The sequence below is a fragment of the Neolamprologus brichardi genome, chromosome 17 (genome assembly GCF_056152115.1).
Source record: "Neolamprologus brichardi isolate AB-2024 chromosome 17, ASM5615211v1, whole genome shotgun sequence".
NCBI lineage: Eukaryota > Metazoa > Chordata > Actinopteri > Cichliformes > Cichlidae > Neolamprologus > Neolamprologus brichardi.
The window spans coordinates 30950720-30976658 of NC_142120.1; the positions used below are offsets into that span (position 1 = coordinate 30950720).

At 41.9% G+C, this 25939-nt stretch overlaps 1 protein-coding gene across 2 annotated transcripts in view; it reads left to right on the top strand.

Annotated features, from left to right (window-relative positions):
• Positions 1-546: 546 nt before the first annotated feature.
• The window catches only part of gpc1a (glypican 1a), a 47234-nt gene continuing 21841 nt past the window's right edge, over positions 547-25939 (top strand). Inside the window, exons 1-2 of one of the 2 annotated variants that reach the window (XM_087830692.1) lie at positions 547-989; positions 1078-1376. In XM_087830692.1, coding sequence (XP_087686818.1) covers positions 1226-1376 — 151 coding nt within the window. In that variant the 5' untranslated portion in view covers positions 547-989; positions 1078-1225. Of the gene's footprint in view, positions 1377-25939 lie in introns of both variants that reach the window. The other variant, XM_087830691.1, reaches the window with a different exon arrangement.

The following is a 25939-nucleotide window of genomic DNA, read 5'->3' on the forward strand; positions in this document are numbered from 1 at the left end:
TTCTGCTGCTGTAGCCCCTCTGCTTTGACGTGCTGTGCATTCAGAGGTGCTCTTCTGCATATCTTGGTTGTACAGAATAGTTAATTGAGATACTGTGAAACAGTTTGACCTCTGATCTTTGAATTCAACAAAGCAGTTTCACCCGGTGAATCTCCGTTAACTTTATAGTTTCTCTTTTCAGGCCGTTCCCTATAAACCTTACAGATGGCTGTGCAGGAAAATCCCAACAGATCAGCAGTTTGGTGCTACATTCAAAGTCACTTCAGTCAGATTTCTTCCCCATTCGTATTCTGGGTTTGAACTTCAGCAACTCAGCTTGAGCATCTCTGCACGTCTAAACGCACTGATCAGATATTCACACGAGGGATCAGTTGAACACGGGTAACTAATAAAGTGGCCAGCGAGCGTGTGCTGTTGGAAGACGTTTTCTGTGCTATATTTTATTTGTAAAGACCTGCAGGTGGCACTGTTTTGCACACGGCTAGTGCAGCACAAAACCCAAGACAAAGAGAGGGAACGAGAGAGAGAGAGAGAGAGCATCAGCACGGACTGCTGCACACTCCAGTCCCACCAACACACATTTCATTGTCCCAAAGCTTGGAAAAGGGACCGGGCATGTCTCCTCTTGTCTAAAGCCGCATTCAGAGCAACATTTTTGATTTTTGATTTTGATCTTTGTTGCACTTTTTCCATAATCATGAAGCTGCACAGTCAGACCGCGGTGCTGCACGGGCTTTGACACCTGCCCTCCTCGCTCGCTCACTCTGTCGCACCCCCCTCCTCTATCTCTCTCTCTCTCTCTCTTTTGTCTCTCGCATCTCTGCAGCTCACAACCAGCAGCACCGAGCAGAGGGAGGAGGTGGAGGAGGAGCAGCACGGTGTACCTGACACCTACAGTCCCGCGCGTCGCAGCCCCTCGTCTCTCGCACAAACATCCCGGACTGGCTGCCACGGGCGCCTCCTCCTCTCCCGTGGCTGTGTGTGTGAGAGTGAGTGAGTGAGTGTGTATGTGTGTGTTTTAGTTAAGAGGAAATCTGTGGAGTTTGAACGGGACACGTTGCTTTTGTTTGTTCGCAGACCCCCCCGCTCCCCCCAAACTCTGAAGAATAATAACCAACATAATATTAAAAAAGAGAAAAGGCAACTAAACACTGTGGATAAGGGTCTAATCCAAAAACTGTCGGGGATTTTCTGCGTGTGAGGAAAAAGGACTACACCTCCAAAGATGCGTCTGCCGGTGCTTCTCTGTGTGCTGGTGAGTCTGTGTGCCGCACCGGGCCCGGTGGCCGGGGCGGATAGAAGCTGCTCCGACCTGCGGCAGTTCTACACCGGGAAAGGGTTCACTTCGGAAAGGGTTCCTCAGACTGAGATCTCCGGTAAGTTTTCTTTTTTTTTTTGTAGTTGTTTTTTTAATTCATTAATTGTTTTGGTGGGGGGGTAACAAAAAGGACAACACTTAACGCACTCCACAGGAACGATAAAGTCAAGTTTTTGTATCATAATTTATTTTTAAATTTCAGATCGCTCCAACTATTACAGGATGTTGTGACATAATTCTTAAATGACTCCCCCCCCCGCGCCTTGCCTTATTTTGTGGGAGTCTTGAGCGGCTGTTCAGGATGCCATTCTGTTGCATTACACATAGTCTGTGCTAGATCATTTTTATTCATAAATATTGAGTGCTTTATTGTGGTTTGCGTGAATGGGAATTCCATCTATGTTAATAAATCAGCTTAAGGTTTCTTTTTCTTTTAAAAAAAGAAATGTTCCCAAAGGGCAGCTTTGCTGAGGGTTTGTTATTATGCTGCATCCCAGTTCGTGTGTCTCATTGTGCGTCTGTTCAGCCTCTCTGTGCACTCTTCTACACCCCCCTCATTCAGCATCTCAGTGTTTCCCAGTCTACAGTCCTTCAGGGTATGCTCATTGTCTGCTGAGGGCAGAAATGCAGGTGGGTGTGAGCCATGTGTCTTGTGGAGCCATTCCAATCTATTCATAGTTTTTATATATTTGTGTTTACTGGTGTTTGTGCTCCAGGTGTGAAGAACTGTTAAGATAACCTAGAGGGGGCTGATGCAGACTTGTGTCCCGGGGCATTTTTCATTGTCTACCTTGCTGTGGATGGACTGCAGGTGTTGTGTGTGTGTGTGTGTGTGAGAGAGAGAGAGAGAGAGAGAGACCCAGTAGATGCTGGAATTTGCATAAACTAATAATTTAGGCTTGCCTGGGGCAATATCCAATCACAGCTCTAGCTACAGCTCAGCGATCGCACAACATAAGCTGCTGATGAGCTGAATAAAAGAAGACGTGGTTTACACTCATTTTACTTCTTTTGTTTCATTCCTGTACTCTCATCGTGTCAGTCAGTCATCCAACTAGTCAGGCAATCATGCATTTAGTCAATCAGTGAATTACCCAGGCAGTGAAAGTAATCAGTTGGCCTGATCGCTAGTCCGTCAGTCAGACAGCACACATCAAAGTCTCTCTATCTTGTCTCTTTGGCTGCTGCAAACCATAAATGCAGATTAAAAGTGTCTTGGCCTTGGGGAAAGTGAAATTGAGCTCTTGTCCCCTTTAAGGCAATCATCTGTCGGCCTCTGTCTCCTCCCTTATTTCACCTAAAGATGGACAGACAGCAGCGAGCGTGCAGAGGAGATGAAAGCGAGGGGAGAGCAAGGTGTGTTTGTGTGCTCAGCGTCTGCGATCTGAAGGTCATTTTGTGTTGTGTCAGTGGAAATGCACACTTATGGGCGGCTGAGTTATTAATATTGGATGTGTGGGTGTGCGTTTGTGTGTGTGTGTGTGTGTGTGTGTGTGTGAATCAGACAGAAACCAGAAAATAGATAACAGTGAGGCGAAGAATGTGAAAATAGAGAGAAAAGGAAAGAAGGGGGAGAAAAAACCCACAACCAGAGACAGTGAGTGAGTCACTCAAGGTCTGTCTGTGTTTAGTGGAAGACTGTGAAAGAGACTCGACAAGACATTTTCCCTCCTCTTCCATTAAAAGCTCATCTTTTATTGACAGATGAAGAACACAATGCTTCAGTCTCTTGGACCTTGAGCTGCTCTAGTTATTTGCGCAAGAGTTCTGCCTCCCCAGAACTCATTAAAACTGACGACCAGTTGGGCACAGAGATGGGGACAGGGGGAAGATTTCCCCACAACAGGGGCTTTTCAGTCCTTCTCATTTCAGGGACCTTAGGTGGGTCAATTTAGATTATCTGGCCCTCCGCACTCTGGAGGATGTCCAACCTGAGAACAAAACATTAATACAGTCTGTTGGAAAAACCCCGTAGATACAACACAACAAATTCATTTTGTTTACTTCCATAACTTTTCTGCACACTAGGAGGAATGTTAAATGTTTGATACATTATATTGTCTCTTTGTTTCATTGTTTGCACTCTGGATTGGTTTTCAAGCATGCATTACAGTAATGCAGACAAACCCTCGTCATACAGGTCATAATGAAGTTATACAAAAAAAAAGTCCTCCAGGAAAACCGACAACGTGATCGTCATAAGCAATATTTGGTCATTTAGCACACTGAGCCTTACTTGTCTTCCTAATGTATTTATTATCTCTCAGGGCAGTAAACACAAGCCAAATATTTAAGCCCTGTGGCCTTCCTGCGCATGCAGCAGATTCGCATCTGGATGAACAAACACTTTCCTAATGATATGGGACAAGACCCAGCTGTTGCTAATCATAAGCAGTTCACAGTTAGCGTTATCTGCAGAGCATAACAATGTTTGGGAAGTGTGATTCAGCTAGAAGACTTCCCTGGGTGACAAATCAGTATATTAGTACATAGATTAAGCAAATAAAATAGAGTTTTGTGCCCAGAAAGAGTACTAACAGCAGCACCTACCCAACTGAACCAGAACCATACCTGAATTCAGAGAATATCAGCATGTTTTAGCCAACATTCATGTTCCCTACAGGATGGGTTTTAATAACGCTGGGAAGCCCCAAACTTAGGATTTAGTGCCATCGTCAGGTCAAAAGTGAGAGCAAATAATGTTCCTATCAACTTTGCTTTCTGTTACGGTCTAATTAGAAAAGTTTCTTATTAGTTACGCTAAGATAATGAACATTTTTGACACTGCGAGTGTTGCACGTGATGTGCTGAATTCAGTGTTTAGTACAATGGACTCTTTTGCAATGTTGCATATATTTAGTGGCAAATTTGTAAGTAGGGCTTGATGAGGTGACCCTGAAACACCCCTTAATTATGCTGCTATAGGCTCAGATTGCTGGGAGCATAAACTATGTCTTCTATGCTCCCTTTGTATCACTCCATAAGCATAGTTCATCCTTGTCTCTCTATGCTCTCCTTTTTTCCTCTTCGCTTTCCCCTCCCCCCCAGCTGGTTGTGGTCGGTGGCTAATGTCCCTCAGGTTAGTTCTCTTCCTGTGAAAATAAGTTGTACAAAAACAGTCACCTCAAGGCATAAGGTAAAGACTCTATTAATATTAGAGCAAAAACCCCTACAAATCACTCGCCACAACCAAGGTAATCGCAACAATAGACAGATGGATGGATCGATGTGTAGATGAACATTTTGTTTGCTTTTTCTCACCATAATCTCGTTCACATGGATTTTCACAGGTGAGTAACACCAACCTGCGATTAAATGACGTGTATTTAGCTGCTTCATCTATTTCTCCAAACCAGCACAAACGTAAATGGTAAGAAGTTCAATTTTCACAATGAATGCAAAGAAAAAAGCCAAAATGTCAGCCCTGAATGGAAGGATTTAAATTGTGCAATTTATTTATTCAACCTTGATGTAACCAGGAAGTCCCATTAAGATCCAGTCTCTTTCACAGGGCAGCCATGCAAAGTGAAAACAAGGAGTGAAATGAATGAAAAATTGTAGTGGCTTGTAGCTTTTTCTAGATCTCTAGGTTTGTATTTAAAATCTAGAAAACATTCAGAAAATAATCGTGTTTTTTCCAGGATTAAACATGTGAGAAAATGTGATAAAAGCATAGTTCCAGAGTAAAATCTGTGTAACATGAGGAACAGATGCTTTACATTTTTACCCTGAATTTAAAAAAAGATAACCCAAAATGACTCTTAGACTCTGCTGACATCCATTGTCCTTTAGGTTTTACACCATATGAATGGAAGTTGTCTTTCCTGATGTCTGCCTGTCTGTGTTTTTGCCTGCAAGCGTTTTTTTCTCTTCTTTTTATACAATGTCTCCTTCACCTGGTCAATAGTTAAAGGCCAGCTCATCCTATAGCCTGTGTGTGTATCTGTCTATGTGTGTGTGTGTTTAAAAGTCAGTGAAAGCCAACACCTTCTTCAAGGAAGACACCAAGTTTCATTCACAAATGCTTTGTCTGCGCAGAACAGCACACACCCATGTGATCGAGTGACACACAGAAACAGATACAGCGTATATAACCTGCGCAATTCACAGGTATTGAGTTTTGATGCGTATGTGTCGGTGTGCGTGGGTTTGTGTGGCCTACATTTTGAGTATTTGTTACATTATTTGAATGTTTGAAAGACAATATGGGAGGAGCTGAAAAGTTATGTGTTGGTACTCTGTGCAAAATGCTAATAAAATGTAGTGCAAGGACTGAAGCTAGCAAACATATTTCAAAACTTTTTTGTGTGTGAAAATGAAAACAAAATGTTTTCAATTAATTTGTTTTATTTAAGTAAAAATGGACATTTTACACAGCATCTCAACTTTTTTTGGACACCTCAGAAGTCAGATGAGTGCAGTGCCAGGCTTTACTTTCTTTATTTTAAATCCAGCTTTTGTCACTATTTGTTTAAAATGTAATTATTTCTCATCCTTTCCATCGGAGCTGGCGGCACTAATTCTCTGCTTGGTTGCATTGATACTGTCGCTAAAGAATATGAGCTTAATTCATGAACCCAATTAGAGAAATTATGCAGTCTCATACTGAAGCTTGTCTATATTATTTAGCTGACTGGTCTTTCCACTAGGAAAAATATCAGTGTGCATCGGTGTTGTCACGATACTGGAATTCCCAGGAAAATAGCCGATGTTCAATTTCAGTTTCAAGACTACAGGATAAAAAAGAACAAAAGAAAAACAAAAAACCGGCAGAAAAAATAACAACAGTATTTTTAATTGCTAATTTCTAACAGCTTAAAGGCATTAAAATGTACACAGGCCAGTTTAACATTCATGATAACTGTATATACTTTGGGGGGGATTTAGGAAAGGAAGCTTTATTGACCTCTAGTAGTGCTCATAAAGTGTTGTAACATCATGATAACATCATGCTAACTTCATGCTAACATCATGCTAACATCATGCTAACATCATGCTAACATCATGCTAACATGACTGAGCGTCAGTCACCGTTCATGTCTGCAGCTGTTGGTGAGGAGAAGAGGCGAACACGTGACTGTTGCAAATAATAACTGCCCAGTAACTTTTTTGTATTTTTAGAAAAAAAATAGATTATTATCTGAGAATTGATTTTTTTGACAACCCTACTGTGTGTACAATACTAGCAATTTTACAGCCGTTAGTTTTTAGATTTCAAGTTCTAGTTTAGTTTTTGCTATTGTTTTCTTGCCTGATTGTCAACATGTCTATGCGAGTGATGCAGCAACTCACCGCTAATCATTTGCTAAGGTCATTTATATAAGTGAGTGTAATCACAAGGTACTAAATGACATCGATGTTTTTAATCTTCTCTGACATTTGATTAGATTAAAGATTAATTTATTCACAGAGAACATCGTTGATCGATTAGTTGATGATGGAAAATGATCAGGTGCTGTATCCCTGCCATAATATAAAGAATACTTAAAGACAAACTGTGTACAGCAATACAGCATAATAAATAAAATCAAGGATCTTTCACTTGTTAGGTGAAGGTGTAGACTACTACCATGTGCAGCCACTGCAGTATTAAAGTATGCAAAGTATACAATACTACAGTATTACAAAGGATTTGGCTTAAGGTGTTTCGTCAGTTTTGCATAAAGTACTACAATATGCAAAACTGCTACTCTTCCCCATTCTAACCATTATGGCTGGTTAAATATATTGACATATTATGGCTTTCCCATCCTTCCTGCCTTTAAATGCTTTTTCTATATGTTTTATAGTTTACATTAACTGTGATAATAGTGCGGCGCCACAAAGTTAGAGAAAACTGCATTGGAAATGTAAGCAGGTGTGAATCTTATGTAGTTTTTCTGCTCGCAGCATCTGTGAAACCGCTGTGTGTACGAGCGCTTACGAATGTGCTTGAGGAAGGAAATTGATACTGTCTGTCATCTGTCACACATCACTTGCTCACTCAGGCGTTCACAACATACTTCACCAAGTGGAACACCAAATACGCAGCGCACACATACATGCACTCGCACAAACCTGCACCAAAGCTCTGAGTGCTTCTCTCTAACTTCTCTCTGCCTCCTCAGCCTCTCTCCTGGTGTCTGTCGTTTTCCCGTGCCATGTTTTTGTAGACAGCTTTAGATGTATGAGTGCAGGGGTTGTGCACTTGTGTGTGTGTGTGTGAGGGAAAGAGAGGACTTTGGTTGGCTGTTAAAAGCAGAGCTGTGAATCTTTCATGATGTCTGATGCAGTGACATGAGAGAGAGAGAGGTGAGGAGCAACAGAAGAGGGTGAAAGCAGACGAGGAGGACGATGAGCAAAGGAGGGAGGCTCGTACTTGGTTCCCCTTCCTGTTATCCTCCCTTCACAAAAGATGAAATGTTGTCACAATTGGTTTGATGCAGATGCTGTTTCCTGTGCTCCATATTTGATCCTTCTGTGGTGCCCTGATATTTAATGCTTTTAAAATAGGCCTACACTGCTTAGTGGATGAGTAAGCACCTCTACAGGAAAAGCGTTAGCTTGTTAAATTCCCCCCCGTCTCCCTCCCTCTCCCAGATTTTCCCTTAGTAAGAGTAGTATTCTCAATATAAGGAGGCAGTGCCAGGAGCAAAAGTTGAAGTGTTCATCAGCTGACGTACATTGCTGCTATCATTAGTTTGATGCTAACTGGATTACTACTGTAGCAGCTGAGCGGTGCCTCCGAGCACATCATTACTTAAAAGGTTACGATAGTTTGTTGGTTTTATATTTAAAAAATATGAAGCAAGTCTCACTGAAAACCTGAGCAAGTGCCGTGTTCACTTGTGTGTTGATATTTGCTTGGATGTTATTAGGGTTAAACACCCAGTGTGCTGTGGATGAGATGCCCTGGGTTTCTTAAGGCGCTGGTCCTGGTAACATCGTATGGGTCGGGAACAGTGTGGTCGGTTTGCCCCTTTTGACTTTCTGGGGCTCGCCCTTCTCAAGGTGCCGTCAGGAGTTTTTTGGTTCTGCTGGCTTCATCCAGCAGCAACCTTCAGCTCACGCTGGGGCTGTTTGCATCCAAGTGTGAAGGAGCTGGAATGAGAATTAGCACCAAGGCTGAGGTCATGGTTCTCAGTTGAAATGGAGGAATGCCCACTCTGGGTTGGTGATGAGCTGTTGCCTCAAGTGGAAGAGTTCAGGTACCTCCGGGACTGTTTCATAAGTGAGGGAACCAGGGAGTGAGAATTTGACAGATTGATTGGTGCGGCATCTGCAGTAAAGTAGATGCTGTAATGGCCTGTTGTGGTAAAGAGAGAGTGCTGAGCTTGAAAACAAAGCTGTCCATTTACCAGTCAGTCTGCGTCCTCACCCCCATCTGTGGCCACAAGCTGTGGCTGGTGACCAAACGACTGAGATCAAAGTATTTGAGCTCTTCCTACTCTAGTACAGCGAGCTTATGTCACTGCTTTCCTTGGTGAAGTGCTTTGGGATGTCCGACTGGGAGGAGGCACTGGTGTACAGCCAGGTCACACTGGAGACATTATGTCTCTTGGCTGGTTCAGATACATGCACAAGGTGATTCCATTAGTTTCAGTTTGTGTTCAGTTCTTCTATTATGTTTGCTGTTCCTTAGAACTAGATAGTCCCTCTCCTCTCTGTAGCTATGGCACCGCATCCATACACACTTTATTAATGACACTTTCAGACAGTTATTAAACAGTAGCTTATAAACTATGACTCTGTGTGACAGCTCAAGTCTCAGAAGTGAAGTTTGCGATGTTATTTACTGCTCTCTTGTTTTGGAGAAGCTTATGGATGGTCTGTTCTGCTTTCTGATGTAATAAACACAGAAACACAGCTATTTTTAGAGTTGTAGAAATAGCTTTAGTCAAAACTTGTTAACCAGACCTGACACAGACTTGATGCAGTAACATAAAAAAGATTTTTAAGAGCTTTTCTGTAAAAGATGTGATATTGCAGTGTGTCCAAATGTCTGCCTGGTGCTGTGTATATAATGTGTAAAGACTCAAGAAGATACAATTTTTCTGGTAAACTGCTGAATGCAGTCAGTCATAAAGCTCCACTTCATTTCAGCCCTCTTCTTCGTCCTTCGGCTTCTCCCTTTAGGGGTCGCCACAGTGGATCGTCTGCCTGCATCCCATCGTATCCCTAATATCCACTGCATTCCACTACAATCATCACATATTATAGGAGTGGTGTGTAAAAGGATTTGTTTTAAAAAAAAACTGTGAAGGAGTGAGAGCATAAACTGTTCTCTACACCTAAAATCAATGGTGGTACAAATCAGGATTGCTTCTCGGTAACCTCTGTCTTTCTCTCCCCCACGCTCCACTTCACACCTCTTCTCCTTCTCCTCCTCCTTCTCTCTGCCCTCCCTTGAACAGTTACTTCTCCCCTCCTTATCAGATGCTATTTTTACATTCTCTTCCTCCTCCTCCCAGCCCTGCTCTCATGTTCCCCTCCTCCACTTGAGGAGTTGAGCATCCATCTGTTTTCGAAATGAAACGATGACTTGTTTGTCGGATGTGGTGTCTGCTCAGCTGCTTTATGAGTCAAGGCTGTTTACACATATGCTCCATATATACACATATATGTCTGTGGACAGGATGGTGGTTTACAGCAGTTGGCTCGTGTGGATAACAGACGTCTTCAGTACATAAGGGGATTTTATACTGATGCTTATTCATCTTGTTGTTGAGAGCAATAACTAATCAAAGATCATCTATTAGTTCCTTTTAAATTCTAAAAATGTCAGTCGGACAAATCAAGCAATTTGAAAAGAATTTTTCTTCAGCACAGAACAATTTTATTATCAATTTTTCTTTTTCATTAAAGCCAACTGTAGTTTTTTATGTTCACTGCCTGAATTTAAATGAAGGAAACTGATTGTTTCTAAAAAGAAAAAGAATATAAAAACAACACAGACCAATAAAATAACTTCAGTGCATTCCCAGGCCTCCACAGTACACTCGATCAAACCATTTTTTAAACTTCTCATGACAGCGAATAAAGACGGCAGGAGTGGAAGCAATCTGCCGACTTGGCGTGCACACTCGGCATTTCGGCACGCACTTCTGCATATTAAGCATCACACACTGCGGTTTGTGATTTCAGGCAAGGACGCGAGTACAGTCCCCTCAGCAGGTTACGTTTAGACAGACACATCAGGGAGTGTATGCTGAGGCATTACAGCGCTCTGCTTTCTGTTCCGCTAAACGCTGAAAGTCCGGCTCACCGGTGCAGAGCTGCTGCCACTGGGAACATTTTATTAATTAGGTTTTACGAGGATTAATTGTTGGAAGTCGAGTATTTCCTGCAGAGCAAGAAGAAAAACTGCCTCGTTTTCAAACGGAGCTTCAACTAGAGAGTTGAACTTCCTGTTGGTGCTCGTATTGCAGAGTCAGTGCTGCATTATCTTGATGACAAAATTTAATTAGTTACAGTAACAGCACTGGTTGGTATTAAGAATGTAATTATGTCAGATTTAAGGCTGTGACATGCAACTGTTGAAATATTTTCTTTAAATGAACACCACGAACAACGTTCATTAATAAAAAAGAAGAAACCAAAAAGGTTTTATGTAGGACTGTCATAGTTTCTCGTTTGTGGAAAGACTTTGTTCTTTGAATGTTTGCAAGGCCATTCCTGTTCTTTATGAACTGTAGGCTGTTGTTATGCCTACAGTTTTTTAATTATGTTTTGAATCCAAGTGACTAATACATTATTCCATTTCTGGCCACAGGAAAATCTGTTTCAGTCATGCTAAAGTCACACAAGTGAAATCAATAAATGAGACGGCTGCACGACCAAAATTATTGTAACCGTGTGACGTGAACTTAGTGAGTTTGGTGCACCGAGACAATAATAAAATGTAGTGAAAATGCTATGATGTTGCGATTGATTGGAGTCAAGTTGGCAATTATATGCAGTTATATGTGGCTGTAGCTCAGGTGGCAGAGCAGGTCAGCCACTAATCAGAAGGTCGGTGGTTCGATCCCAGGCTGCCTCCTGGCTGCATGCCAAGTATCCTTGGGCAAGATACTAACCCCATGTTTGCCTACTGGTGGTGGTCAGAGGGCCCGGTGGCGCCAGTGTCCAGCAGCCTCGCCTCTGTCAGTGCGCCCCAGGGCAGCTGTGGCTACAATGTAGCTTGCCATTGCCTGTGTGTGAATGGGTGAATGACTGAATGTAGTGTAAAGCGCTTTGGGGTTTTTCGGGACTGAGTAAAGCGCTATACGGGCCATTTACCAATCCTTTTGCGATAATATGGCGATTAAATGCAATAAATCATTAAAAAAAACCTGCTGCATCTGTTAATGTCTAAATACACAGCATTTAAAGTCCAGCCAGAATGTCATAGAAGAGAAATTCAGATATTACTCCACAAATAGTGAAATAATTAGTGCAAATTTCTGCTCTGCAAGCTTTACTTTATATAGCAGTGTAATAGACGAGTTTGCAAAGAGATGTGTTGCATCCGTGCAGCCTGACTCAGATAGATTGCAATGTAATCTGGTAATCTGTCTGCATTTATAAAGTAATTGAAAGTTATTTGGGAAGCTTCCCCAATCTGGCTGAGAGTCATGGCAGTCATTTCAAAACCAGACTGCCGCTGTTTAGAGACAGGTTGCCTCCCACCAGGCCACTTGTGCAACTGCAAGCATTTGCCAGGCATTCACCAGGCAACTGTTGCTAGCAGGTTGCCATATATCTACAACTACAGCTACAACTGTGACTGAGCTATTAGTGAATGCGAAAAGAGAAATGGTCAAATTAATCTCAAATAAACCTTTGAACAAAAGTATATATCTGAAATGTTTCATCCAGAAATACTCTTACCTGGATAACAATTCTTAAAATTGCATCTATTGTTTGATTCTTGTTGCAAAAATACAGAATCTATGAGGACACAAAATCAGCTTTTGTCAGGCATTTAACTGCAGTATGACTGAAATCCTCAGTTCGTCATGAACTTTGTCATTTTATTCTAGTTAATTTACTGTATTAAAAACAGTAAAATGTGTTAATGTATGCATGAGGTGTGAAGCTATGATCTATGTGTGTGTGTGTGTGTACAATGATGATAAACTATCATCATTGTACACACAAACCGGGACATTAACACATCACCATAACCTTTTATATGTGCGTTAGAGGCACACATGACAGTCTGCAGTCTTCTCCCAAGTGATAGATGCTGCTGCTGACAAAATACAAAAGCGATTTTTGGAAGCTGTCAATCAAACACAGGTTTCTGCAGTCAGCTTCCTCTTTCAACACCGCCTACTCCGCTCGCCAGCAGTAATGACATCACTGTTGGCTGCGTGCATGAGTCTGAGTCTGAGCCTGATGAAGATCAAGACCTGTGACCTCAGATTACCGTGTCTTTGATAAAGCATGTCCAAAAAAATAAATAAAGTTAACAAAACTACAACAAAGAAAAGAGGCCAAGAAAGAACAGCTATATCATACTTAAAAATGACAACATGTTACGTAACATGCTACTCAAAATAATTAGCATTTGTCTCTTTAAACCTGTGGCTATGCAGTTACTGAAGTGACAAATCTGTCACCGGGGAAGACTTTACCGACTCCCTGTGGGGTTTTATCAGTTTAGTAGCTTGAATAGAGGATGTCTTTGTTGACCACACGGTGTCCTAACAGAGAGGTCACAGCCACGTACGCACACCAGCCATGCTGATAGGATCACCGGTGCAGAGTATTATCAGAGGCGGATCTGACTGAGTGCGACAGGGTATCCATGGGAGGTTTATCCGTCACGGATCCAGAAGGCAAAACGGACAGACTGGTACCCGTTTCCAATAGCAACTAAGGACGTGATCATTTTTTGATAACGTTACTGGAGTAAAAAAACAATGATTGATTTTAAGGCCGACGAGTGCATTTCAAAGGTCAAAATCAATGAGAGTCACGGTACGGCATTCACGCCAGAAACCAGCGGTTCGTGGAAAGAGCAAGTTGGCGGTTTGTTGAAAGTTACCACACACACACACACTCACACAATGAAAACAGCTTGTCAGCGCGCAGAGATAAAATGGTGCGGTTGGTTAATAAAGAATGTGAAATCTAAAATATCCATCGCTGTGTTTATTAGTGGGTTTCTTCCTGGTGTTTCTACATAAGGCATAAACATAGGCCTATAATTAGACTTGTTGCTGTGAAAATCCCAACCCTGTGCACGCCTGCTGTTTCCCTGCTTCTCTGAGCCTCGCCACGCTCCGAACATCCTCAGACTTTTTTATCATTTTAACCTCCCGAGTATCAGCTCGGAGGTTATTTTCTGTTATTTTTTATTGTTATTTGAAGGCATTTCTGTTTATTACATGCTTGCTGGTGGGAAGGACGGAGACGTTTATTTGATAGAGGTGGCGGACTGCATAAAAGCGGCTCCTCGGCTCATAACATGCGTACGTTATATATTCTGACGATACACAGGGGTGCCCGTGTAACATTTTGAAATGTACTTTGTTTTGTGTAGCAGCTCCGGCGCAACACTTTAGAGCCTTGCCCATGGGCACTGTGGGAGACATAATGATGAATTTCTGTGAGTAAACTACTGAGCAGAAGAAGATGTGCTCCCAGTGAAATTTAAACAGATGCTTTGCATTTTTCCAACTTTTCACATAAACGCTATCAGTGACTGAAAGTGCAAAGAGATTTTTAAATGTAGACTGCATGACGTCTCCTGTTCTGGACTGGATGTTGCAGACATTTTTCTTTCATAAGTTCTCTTATTTAAGAAAAGGAACAACACATTTTGATAAATGGGCTGGTTGTTACATATTGCTTTTCTACTCGGTGCACTTTGTTAACCTAATATTCACACACTCAGCTTCCATGAGGGGTGACTAAGGGTTCAGTATCTTGTCCAAGGGGATACTTGGACATTGCAGGTTGGAGGAGCCAGGGATCAAACCAGCAGATGAATCACTCAACATCCTGAGTCATAAGTTTTGTAGGTTGAAACAGACAACTATAACCCGCACGGTTAATCAACACAACAGTCCAATCGCACTCTTGTGGTCCTGAACCGGTGCCTCTGTGATTCAGAGCAGCTATCAATCATGATGACAGGCAGACTCTTCATAGCAAGAAGCTAATGAAAACAAACTGAACAAACATCAGTGTGATAAGGAGCCCTTAATAAGTCAGAGACCATATTGAGGGGAGCAATTTATTTGACACGCTACCCCTCACGCTAACCCCAACCCCATACTCACCGGATGAACTATTCGAAATGGTGCATATTTAACAGGAGCTTGTTGACGACACTGAGTGCAGATGGGGTTTATTGCTTTATTTGAACATCCGACTCCTGTGATGTGAAAGTGCAAAACCGATCGGGGGGTCGTCACACTCAGTCAGCTTCTCCCTCATTTCGAGGCATGACCTGGAAACGACCGACCTAATGTTGGCCCAACCGCAGGGATTTGATGTTCCCTGCTGAGAAATGACAGTGACGCTGGAATCAGCCTCTATTGTGCCCTTATTAACCAGCTTCCACACACACCACAAACATGCACAATAATATATTGCCACCTCTTTCACTACCTTCCCATCATCACCGCTGCCGCCGCCAACGCCGTGCTGTTGGATTAGGGGCTGATGCCTAATCTCCTGCTAATCCTGGCCTGTTAATCTGTGTGTTTGCAGTTCTTAGTTCACAGCATGATTTCTGAAGCGCTGACCACTGAGGGAATAACACACACATACTTACTGAGTCATTGCATATTTGTCTCTGGATTTTTCTGAATCTTGCCCTTCTCAACATCTTTACATTCCGAGAAACTCTCATTACAGCTCGGGATACCTAAGTGTCCTTTTGGTTTGTTTCAGTGAAACAGAGCTCCTGTTTACAGTCAGCTGTTAACCCCCCCCTTCGAGTTGCTGCAGTAGCTGAAGTGATCTTTGCCTCCCCAGAATTATCCTCATACTTGCACAAATGTGCACACTCACATGGAAAGATGCTGACTCTGTGCATCGTGGCACACACCATTTGGCACGTGCTGGGGGTTTTTCACAGACTGGGTGAAGGGGAGAAAAGTGGTAGTTAGCTTAAGAGCCTTTAACTACTCCAAGAAATGACATAGAATTATGGCATTATGCAGCGGTGCTGGTGCCATGTGAACACACACATTGACACAAACACACATGCTGAGCAGCAGCACACCGAGCTGGACTATGGGTGGTTGGATATTTTAAGTTCACTAGCTGTACAAAATAAGAAAAGGCTTTCCCAAACTAGAGTTGGCCTGCACCACCCTCTCTTTTTTTCTGACTCTGTTTAGCTGTTTTTCTTTTGTCTTTTTTTAAAACCCTCCTTTTCATTTTCATTTAAATTAAAGCACATTGTCAGAGCATATTAGCATTCATCTTTCCCTAAACATGTCTATCTATTGAATTCAATTCAATTCAATTCAATTTTATTTATATAGCGCCAAATCACAACAAAAGTCGCCTCAAGGCGCTTCATAGATACAGAGAAAAACCCAACAATCATATGACCCCCTATGAGCAAGCACTTTGGCGACAGTGGGAAGGAAAAACTCCCTTTTAACAGGAAGAAACCTCCGGCAGAACCAGGCTCAGGGAGGAGTGGGGCCATCTGCTGCAACCGGTTGGGGTTATTGAAGATAATAAATATGGAGTTTATTTACCTGCGGCAAATAAAACTTCTTATTGTGTTATTTTCTTCTTCCTTTCCTTCCTTTTCTTCTTTTTTCTTGTTCTCTTCTTCTTTTGACTGCTTATAGCGTAGTAGGCAGAAAAGACGAGCAATGACTGTAAGTGCTGACACTTTATGCTAATGTAACTTGCCTGCAGATCTGACATTATTTCATTTATAGACACCGGATGAAACTGTCCGTCCACCACTTTGATTCAGATTCAAGTAATATCTCCATAGCGATCAGAGGGTTGTCATGAAAATTGATACAGACATTTATGCATCCCCAAGCTTGAATACTAACAGTATCTCCTCAACCATGTCTCCATCAAGTTTCCATCAAGTGAGAATTTAGATTTTGGTTTGGCTTGGATTTTAATATTAATTAAAATTGATCGGCTTCAGCAGGACGGTGTAGTTACTGCTAATTAGCACTATGTTACATGAAAAACAAATCGATTTTACTATGGATTACATAGCATCAAGATGTTAACTCTCTGGTGTTAACAACACTCTCCGGGATCTGATCTTCCAAGATCTTCTTGTCCCTCTCTGAGGACAGAGACCCTGAACGTGGGTCAGAACATGGTTTGTTCTGGTGCTGCAGTGAGTTTTTGCACATCCTTTTTCTTGGTGACTTGTCTCCTTTTACTGAAGAGGTTGCAGATGGAATTGTGGTTGATTAAGTAGCCAAATTCCAGCATTTCCAGTAAACCATTAAAGTGTGTCGAAGCACTTCTAATCCTTGTTCAGCTGCTGAAAGTAAACCAGCTGTACACCAAGACCCCAAAGCAGTACAGTGTTAGCGTTGTCTCCTCACAGCAAGAGCATCTGTGTGGAGTTCGCATGTTCTCCCTGCGCCTGCATGGGTTCAAAAGTCCAAAGGCATGCTTGTTAGGTTAATCAATGATACTTTAATTGTAGCTGTGACAATGAGAGTGGTTTTGTGTCTCTCTCCTTGGAATAGACTGGTGACCTGTTCAGGGTGTTCCCCACCTTTCACCTTTCACCCTTTCACAGCTTAGATAGACTGTCGCTCCTCGTGACCCGGAATTGGATGAGTTCTTAAAAATGTACATTTTTCTTCTAAAGTTTCTGTTTTGTATGTAACATTTCAAAAATGGTGACCTGTCACTTTGTTCTTATTTAATCTCATTCACATTAATTCAGTCTCCTGCCAGTTCAGCCCAGACACTGGTCTGTGACATCTAGAACCATGGGAAAATGTGCATTCCCCGACTGGTTGGCGAATAGTGTAAATGGTGATTGCATCACAACTCTCAAGCAATGTGCAGATGATGTCACGTGTTATATCTCTACAGTAGCCACTTGTGGCACGCATGATGGACCCGACCACATACTTGCACTTTCCAGCGCACTTCTTTATTCGCTTGCTGTATACTCCAACACACTCGACAGCTACACACACAACAACAACAACAACAACCCCCTCAGGTCCCAGCACGTTTAATACAGGGGAGACATCATGAGCCAATGGAGCTCCGGTGTGTCAGCCTCCCCTGCAGCCACACCACGAACCACGCCCTGCCACACCACAGTAAAACTAGCCATTAGTTTTGAGGCTGTTAAGCCTCGTCCGTTAGCTGTGTTGGTTAGCATCACTGCGCTACTGAATAGAATGCTAATGAGAAACTGAACAGCAACAGGACTTTTTTGCAGTAAAAATAGTGGCTCCAGTTGCTATTTGGAGCAAAAGTATTCTGATTCTGATCTTCCAACTGGTTCTCGGCCAGTGTGAAGTACCTTCCCACTCGAATCAATGGTAAACACCATACTGTGCTATGCATCTGCAAGCATCAGGAAAAACAACATCCACCTCTCTTTCACTTTGAACTGGTAATTTTGTAACTAAGTGTCTATCAGTTATGACGTTAAATCACAAAATCACAGAGAGAAGCTTTATCAGACACTTAAAATGAGATTACAGCCACATAATTTACTCTTTTCCTCCTCTCTCTCGGTGTCTGCTTCTGCCTCCGTCTATGGTTTCCCAGTCCTCCCGTTCCTCCTTTCATTTCCATTTTATTGCCTCGCCACTCCTCTACTTCTCTCTCCTCTTCCATCATTACAGCTCGTGGTTCTCTCCTGCTCTGCCCTCCTTTGGCTTTTCACTGGATAGTAAAAAGGTAAAAGCGTACTTTGGGAGGAAGGCCATGTGGGACGTTAAATCACATACAGGTGCCCTTAAATGGTGAAGGGACTGTGACGGAAACACACACATGCACACATGCGTACACACACACACACAGATGTACCATCAGTCCCTCATTTAGGTAGCAGTAATTTGGCTCAGTAAGTGACAGGGTTATTGTAAGAGGCTCATTAAGAAAGGGAAGCAGCGAGTAAACGTCTGACTCAAGGGAATAAATTCAAACCACTGTGCCACTTTTACTGCTCAGCAATAAGCCGCTTTGATGTGGTGTGTGATGTCAGGGCTGGGGCAGACTCGGGGCATGTGAGAGTGTGTGTATGTTAAAAATGCTGCTTCTTATACAGCTGATTTCACCTTTTATTTGTAAAGTGATCTAAAGAAAATGTGAATATATTTCCTTCTTTTTTTTTGCCCTGCTTATTTGTGAGCACTATACCATGCGCACGTGTCTGTTGTTAAGCATCCAGAGGTCAGAGGTCACATTAGTTACAACGTGATAGGCTGTTACTGCACTAACACAGGTCATTTCCCATAACTAACTTTCATCTCAGCAGGAGACACGGAAGAAAGGAGGGAAGGAGCGATGCAAGAATGAAAGGAAGGAGTCAGTGACGGAGGGATGGAGAAACAGATTTAAGGAGAAGAGTTAAAAGGGAGGCAGGATGAAGTGAAAGACTGTTAGGAAAGTTAGAAGGAGTGAGGAGAGTCAGATGCCGGCACAAGGTCAGGAAATTGTTGCTTAATGAAGTGACAATGGAGGTGGTCTGATTTCCCAGAGCTGTGTCAGACGAGGAGAGTTTTGCTTAGAAATAAACTGAAGCTGATATTTATCATTATGAAAAATGACATTGCTATAAATAGTTTCTCATCAATATTGCCCCATGTTTATGTTATGTCACCCGACTCGGTTGCTAGATCCATTCAGCTAAGCATCTGCATGCAGGGTGATGCTGCCTCTAGTCTCACTGTGTAGACAAATGCTGTAACACTGAAACAAGATGAAGCAGGTCCTAATGTGAGACAGTTATTTTAGCAAGTTAATATGCACTGACATACAGAGGTACAACTTTAAAGCCGGCTGCTGGCAGATAAATAAAGAGAAGCCGTATACGGAGCGGGATTGTTTCAGCTAGTGCGCCTTTTCATGGTTTGCACAGTTGCTGCAACAGGGAGGTGGAAAAGTTGTCAGTCTGCTTGTTGCTGTGTTGTTATGATAGAAATAATGAGAGAGTCTGTGCCAGCATTCATTCGTTCCTGAGAACACACACTGCATGGGAAGATGACTCACTGATAGGATGAGGCTATTTTTTGTTGTTCTTGGACTTATCTGAACCTGTTGAAATATTTGTATAATTACTATCCTCGTTAACTCATAGAGGTTGTCAAATGTTGTTATTACTACTTTGGAATATTGATAGTTTAATGGGCTGCAGTTCATTAAGTGTTGTGCAATCATACGTACACTGCACAAAGGTCTTGAGATATCCTTTGTTTCTTTATGTTTCGCTAGGAAACTGGAGAATAGCTGCAGCGATTTACTGAAACATGCAAACATAGATAGAAATGCAGGTTATAAGGCAAATGCATTGTATAATTCTAACATGCTTGAAAGTCATTATTTGGAAAGACCACCTGACTTCTGCCAATCTTCAGGAGCAGTTCTCCAGGTTTCTAGCACGACATTTAAAGCTTTTCCTTGGATGTTGGAGGAGGCCTCTAGAGGAGGCCAGTCCAAACTGAAAATGAGTGCATCAAAACTGCAGATGGTTTAAAGTCGAGCCAAGAAATTTATGCCGGTTTACAAGTTTGAGTTCATTTCATGTCTTTTTAAGGATAGAAGCAATCATAACAAAACCTGCCTCTTATAGACATCCGACAATCCTCCCTGGTGAGCAAGCACTTGGCTACAGGTGGGAGGAAAAGCTTGCTTTTTATTAGAAGGAAATCGCAGACAGAACCAGACTCAGCATGGGCCACAGCTGCCTAGACTGGTTGAGGTGAGAGGAGAGCAGAGATATGAAGTGTGAGCACTGAGAAACAAGAAAACAAACACTGAGCAGACTGGTGGGGCTCCTGAGCCAAACGTGTGCAGCGCTGTTTGTACTTTATCTCATCATTAAAACTTCTTCTTTTTAGACACATTTTACAAAAGAGATTGCAAACTGATTTATCAAGAACGGCTACTTTCAGACTTATTGTTTTGTTTCTGTTTTGAACAGGCAGCTGTGATGCACCACTCTGGGAGCGCTGTCATATTTTACTCCTTCAGCAGCTGAAACAGTCTGACGTATAGCCTCACATCTGGAAACTAGTCATCTGAGATACTTTAGTTATGTTTTATAGTGTGCTGATTCAGCTCGAGCGCATTCTGCCCGACCTCGGAGAAATATTACTGTGCAGTGTTGGTGCAGGTTACGTGATGGAGTACGTTTGCTGTGGCCGAGGGCGTAATTAGATTTACACGTCTCATTTAACCTGCAAGATGCCTCCACGGTCTCGGATATTGGAAGCATCTCATGAGTTTTTCAAGTAAAGCAAAATGGATATTGTAATTGTCACGGTGCAAAAAAATGGTCTTTTAATGAGGTAAAATTAAAGAAAGTGCACACTAAACAACTTTTAACCAGCTCAGCAAAGTTCATTTAGGTGCTTAATTATGATTAAAGATACAATTACAGAGTCGGTTTAGGGCTGCAGTGTGATGTTTTCACAGAAATGCTATAATAGCTTTGTAAGCAGTGGTGTGTATGTGTGTGTGTGTGTGTGTGTGTGTGTGTGTGTGTGTGTGTGTGTGTGTGTGTGTGTGTGTGTGCGTGTGCGTGTGTGTGTGAGTGCTAGAAAGACACAAGATTATCCTCTATGTAAGTTCCATTTAGAGTAACCTACAACCTCAGGGTGTTATGTCTTTATGAGTAACATCAAATGTCTCCCACCTTTGTCTGTGCGTGTGTGTGTGTATGTGTGTGTATGTGTGTGTGTGCTTGCATGGTTTAGATTAATAAAGGCTTATAATCTACATTTAATTTTAATAACTGGTGCGTGTATTTATGAAATGCATTAACCTGATCTTCTTAATCGTGTGTCTGGTGACCTTGATCCACCTAATGATGGCCTCAAGGGGACAAGAGCGGGTTTGTGTGTGCGCGTGCATGTGTGGGCGCCTGTGTGTTTGCACGGTATGTTTGTAACAGTTTTCCTGGACATTGCTAGATTTTTGTGGTCCATGTGATTATTACTTGTTCTGATGAAGTTTTCGGAGCTTTGATGTTCATCTTAAGCGTAATGTGTGTATTCTTATTGTTAGCATTGTGCTAAGCAAGTGCATTTGTGGGTATATGGGAGTCAGATTGGTTCCTTATTTTGGCCAGGCCAGTGTTTTTTAATATTAAGAGACTTACATTGCCTGGTTTATTTACAAATGTAAAAAATCACTTAGAAAAGCTTTTTTTAAAGGTGAATAAAGGTCCTATAACTTCCTTTTTTCCTGTATTTATGTAATTGTGGTTTTCATTGCAGCACGGTCCAAAAACGTATTAATTTATTTTTGCAGTCATTATTTTATTAAGCTCATAATGGAGAACAATGATTAGGCTGGAATGAGTTTAAAAAATCTATCTGGGATGAGCCTTCCAGCCACTTTAAGCACACATCTCATGTATTCAGTATAAAGAATGGTGTCGAGCTTTTAGAAAGAGCCTGTTTTGTTTTATTTTTTCTCTTTTGACCGTGGCTGTGTTTGTTTGTTTTTTCTAAACACGTATCTGTAGTAACATTCATGTCACCACATTGATTTCCGTGTTGATCTTATTGAGTCTAAGTGAACATTGTTTATGGAAGCTTATTTAAAGAATGCCAGACAAACCTAAGTCAAAATTTTGAATTAGTCTCTCAAAATTTCAGGTTATTACTTAGTAACTAGAAACTCCGACCGATGGTGATAGATACACAAAAGGACAAAAATAGACAAAAAGCATCCTCCAGGGGGTAAAGCGGTAAAACAACAAGAACCTCGTCACAGACAGACACCCACACCAGCTCTTGGTGACTCTTTTAGTTATTGAGGGATGCCTAGCAAGGTCATCCATTCTGTAGATTTCCATTCTGTAGATTTCCACTCTGTAGTCTGTCTCGTCATGTGTTCTGAAAATCCGGTATTTTCGAGTTTTCCCCTCAGCAGGTCACTCTGACCTGCAGAGTGCCATCTATCAGCCTGCATCAGCCCAGATCCCTCATGCATCAGCCCAGGTGCCGTCGGTCTCCCACTATGCACCAAGAAAAACTTTTGGACATGGAAGAGACCTTTGACGATAACACAGCACGCAGCATATACACATATTCAGCTTAGGTGGATACTCAAACCTTGTTATATTGTTCGTTCGTGCTCAAATAACAATACTGTATGTTTGCACTCCAACAATATATGTGGTTTAAAACAAAGTATCTTCTAGGGTGAATCTATGTAATATTCCCGTGTATTAAACACTCCAGTGTCAATTACTACCTGGTGTTGTACTTTGGTGTACTTTGAGTAACATAACTTGAAATTTCAAGTTATTAGGTGACAATTTTAACCTATTAACACGAAGATTACAGAATGAAAAAAACATTCAGTGATGCAAGCAGGGTTATATGACGCTTGGTTAGCATAGTTTGAATTAACCGATGGATGCAGCTACCGTGACGTCACAGATCAATTTCTGAAGTGTATTTTTACCATTTTGAAGCCTTGAGACGAGAGTGGAAATCAGGTATTTGTTTGTGAAAACACATGCTGTTGGCTGCAGCACTGAGGCACAACTTTTACTTTGAAGGCAAACAATTTCTTTTCCGGCTCCTCGTCACGGTTTCACCACTCGCCATTTAAACCCTGGCAATATCCTATCCTGTTTTAGCAGTCCTTTTTCCTTGTGACTCCCAACAACCACTCTTCTCTTGAGACTAGTGGTTGCCGAATGGTTGCTGACAGGTCTCCTGAGTGCCAGAGGCTTTATTCACTTGACCCTGCATTTCCACCGTGGTTGGCACACATAAAAATGGCAGACAAGCTAACGTCAGATTTCTGAAAAACCTCATTAGATTTACTGCACTTCCGTCTTGGCTTTGCCTAACTTGTATACTTTCACTGGGGGAGCCAGCCTCGAGTGGCTTCTCAAACAACTGCTGGTTTTGGTACGCTCACCTTTTCAGTTTCCGCTTTTGAACTCTTTCCCATAAAGGTCGCTAACAAGTATGTTTGATGAAATGTCAAACATTAATAGACTTTGATTCAAAATACAGTTGTTTCTGATGCTGATTGTAGTCACAGAGTCTTAGTAGAAAATCAAGTCTGATTGGGACTTTACTTTGAATAGAGGCAATTTATCACAGTAGATCTAAGATAAGTGGTGATCGGGTCAATTTAAAGCAGTCCACTTGAGCTCTAATTAGCTACTTCAGCTGAAAGCTCATCAAATATTCTGTAGCAGCGGGAAAATAAATATAACGACGTTTTCAAACCACGTACATTCCCCGGTAAGATTTGATTTAAAATCAGTAAAAGAGTTCTGCACCATGCAGGAGATGATAAACACCTTATGGAGAAGAAAAATAAACAAATAAAAATCTTCCCGTGAATATAAAAATGTATTTTACCGCAGGGCAAATACCAATTACGTTATTATACCCAGAGGCTGAACCGATATGTTTTGCTGTGTCTGATACAAACCAGCAGCATGCCACCAGAACACTGACAGCGCAGCATTCGAGGGAGATTAATTAATGTGTACTTAAGTGTCAAACTGAGATAAACAGACAGCTGCTGTCAAGTATTTAAATAAACTGCTGCTTCAACAATTTGTCTTTGATTAAATGTGAGTGCTGCCAAAGTAGGAATGGTGGCTTGTCTTATTCAAAGTTTGCTTGTATTGAAGTTTAATTTGAGTTTCAGTTTACTCAAAAGAGGACTGAGCATAGTCTCACTTTACAGCCAGTCCTCTGCCCCGTGTCACCCCCATAATCATAACACCCTTCCTGCTGCAGACTGGGCTTGATTTGGGCCTTTTATCCCTGCCTGGATGACTCTGTTTGCCCGCAGAGCGATGCAGGTAATCTGTGCTGAGGTTTGCTCGCTTGTCGAGACGAGCTCAGGTATGTCGGGGCTATCCCAAGGAATTCAGCGGGTGGGGAGATGAAACAGCGAGGGTGTGATGCAGAGAAGAAAGTCACAGGCGTATGTTTTTGATGGGAAAAGGAAATGAATGTGGTCTCTTTGGCGACCAGTGTAAGCTGTCTGAAGGCAAAACTAAAAAGAAGGTTTGAATTAAATGGATTCGCTAATGATGAAGTGCAAAATACCCTGCAGCACAACCAGGTTCTATAATGCAGCACTTAGCTCCAGGAGGGCTGTGGGAGTCTGTGATCTCTACTTGGCATTAAAGGAATTTTTCCTCATAAATATCACATCATACATTTCATTTCATTTCATTTCATCAATACCAAAGAATTTACCTCCTCAGGATTCACGGCAACCTCGTGAGGTGAAAAACGTGTTCCTCCAATAAAAAACAGGATAATCTGTATTTAACTGGGTTTTGCTTTCATTGCATTCTTTGATTCTTGATCGCCAACTTTACCCAAACCATACTCTACTTACACATGGAGATTATTGAAAACAAGTTGATTTTTCAACAAACGTTTATATCGATGCGTATCAGAAAATATATAGTATATCTGTGAGCAGTCAGCCAGTATACTGGCCAAATAATTCATGTTGATCACAAATACCAGTGCCCACATCCAACAGGAAAACCACAGAAAGATGTTCAGTTTGTGCACAACGTCAAGTTGCCGCAGTAACTCATCTCCTGCAGTGTCGCATGTGTTTAGCCAACACTTACGTAGTAATTTTCAGGGGGATGCAGTCTGGTTATTTTTTTTAAAGATTGTTGGCAATGGCTTTGGATCATGCATGCACCTGAGAAACCACCCATCTGGAGCGTTCATCACCACGAGCAGCTGATAAATATTAACAGGGATAGCGCCATGGTAAAGACTGCGGCGGCATGTTTTCACAGGGTTCAGCTCAGCTGCTTTTTACGTCACAGCTGCTCTTTTGAAAACTTTAAATGAATTAAAAACACCAAACAAGCGGGTAGTGCTCTGCGCATGTATAACTTAGTGCGTGTGTGTGCGATTCTGCGGTCTTGTACAGTAATTATTCTGCTTTTTTTTTTGATGACCAGTTTCCATTTTAGACGTTAAGAGTAAAAACAGGTTTTGCTGCTGTTGTTGTTTTTCCATCCTTGGCATCTTTGAAGGTTAAAGCTTGGGTTTACTTAGCTTAAGTAATAGTTTCTCACTGCTTCCTAGGTGACTCATCTGTTTTGAATACATAACCAAGGGCAGCGGTGAACTTGTGTATTATACAACAAAATCAGAAACCTCACTGAGTTTGCCTCCCTCGAGTCCTATTCTCTCCCCTGTGCACGTTTGATCTCCTCTAATGTGCTCCTTTAACTTGATCTTCATTTTGAGGATACCTTTTGTATATATTGTACATATCTGACCAGTTCAGTGCACATAGTGGCACCAAGCACTGTTCTAGTTGTTGTCCTTGACTTTTTAGTAGAATTTCACTCCAGGGATGAGTTTATGGTGCGAAACCCAAAAATAACAAGTGTAGTTCTGTTTATGCTCCATGCCTGTCACCGTTGGGCTTGGAACTGTTGAAAACTGCTGGAAACTGCTCAGTCACAGCTGGTTATTGCTGCTGAAA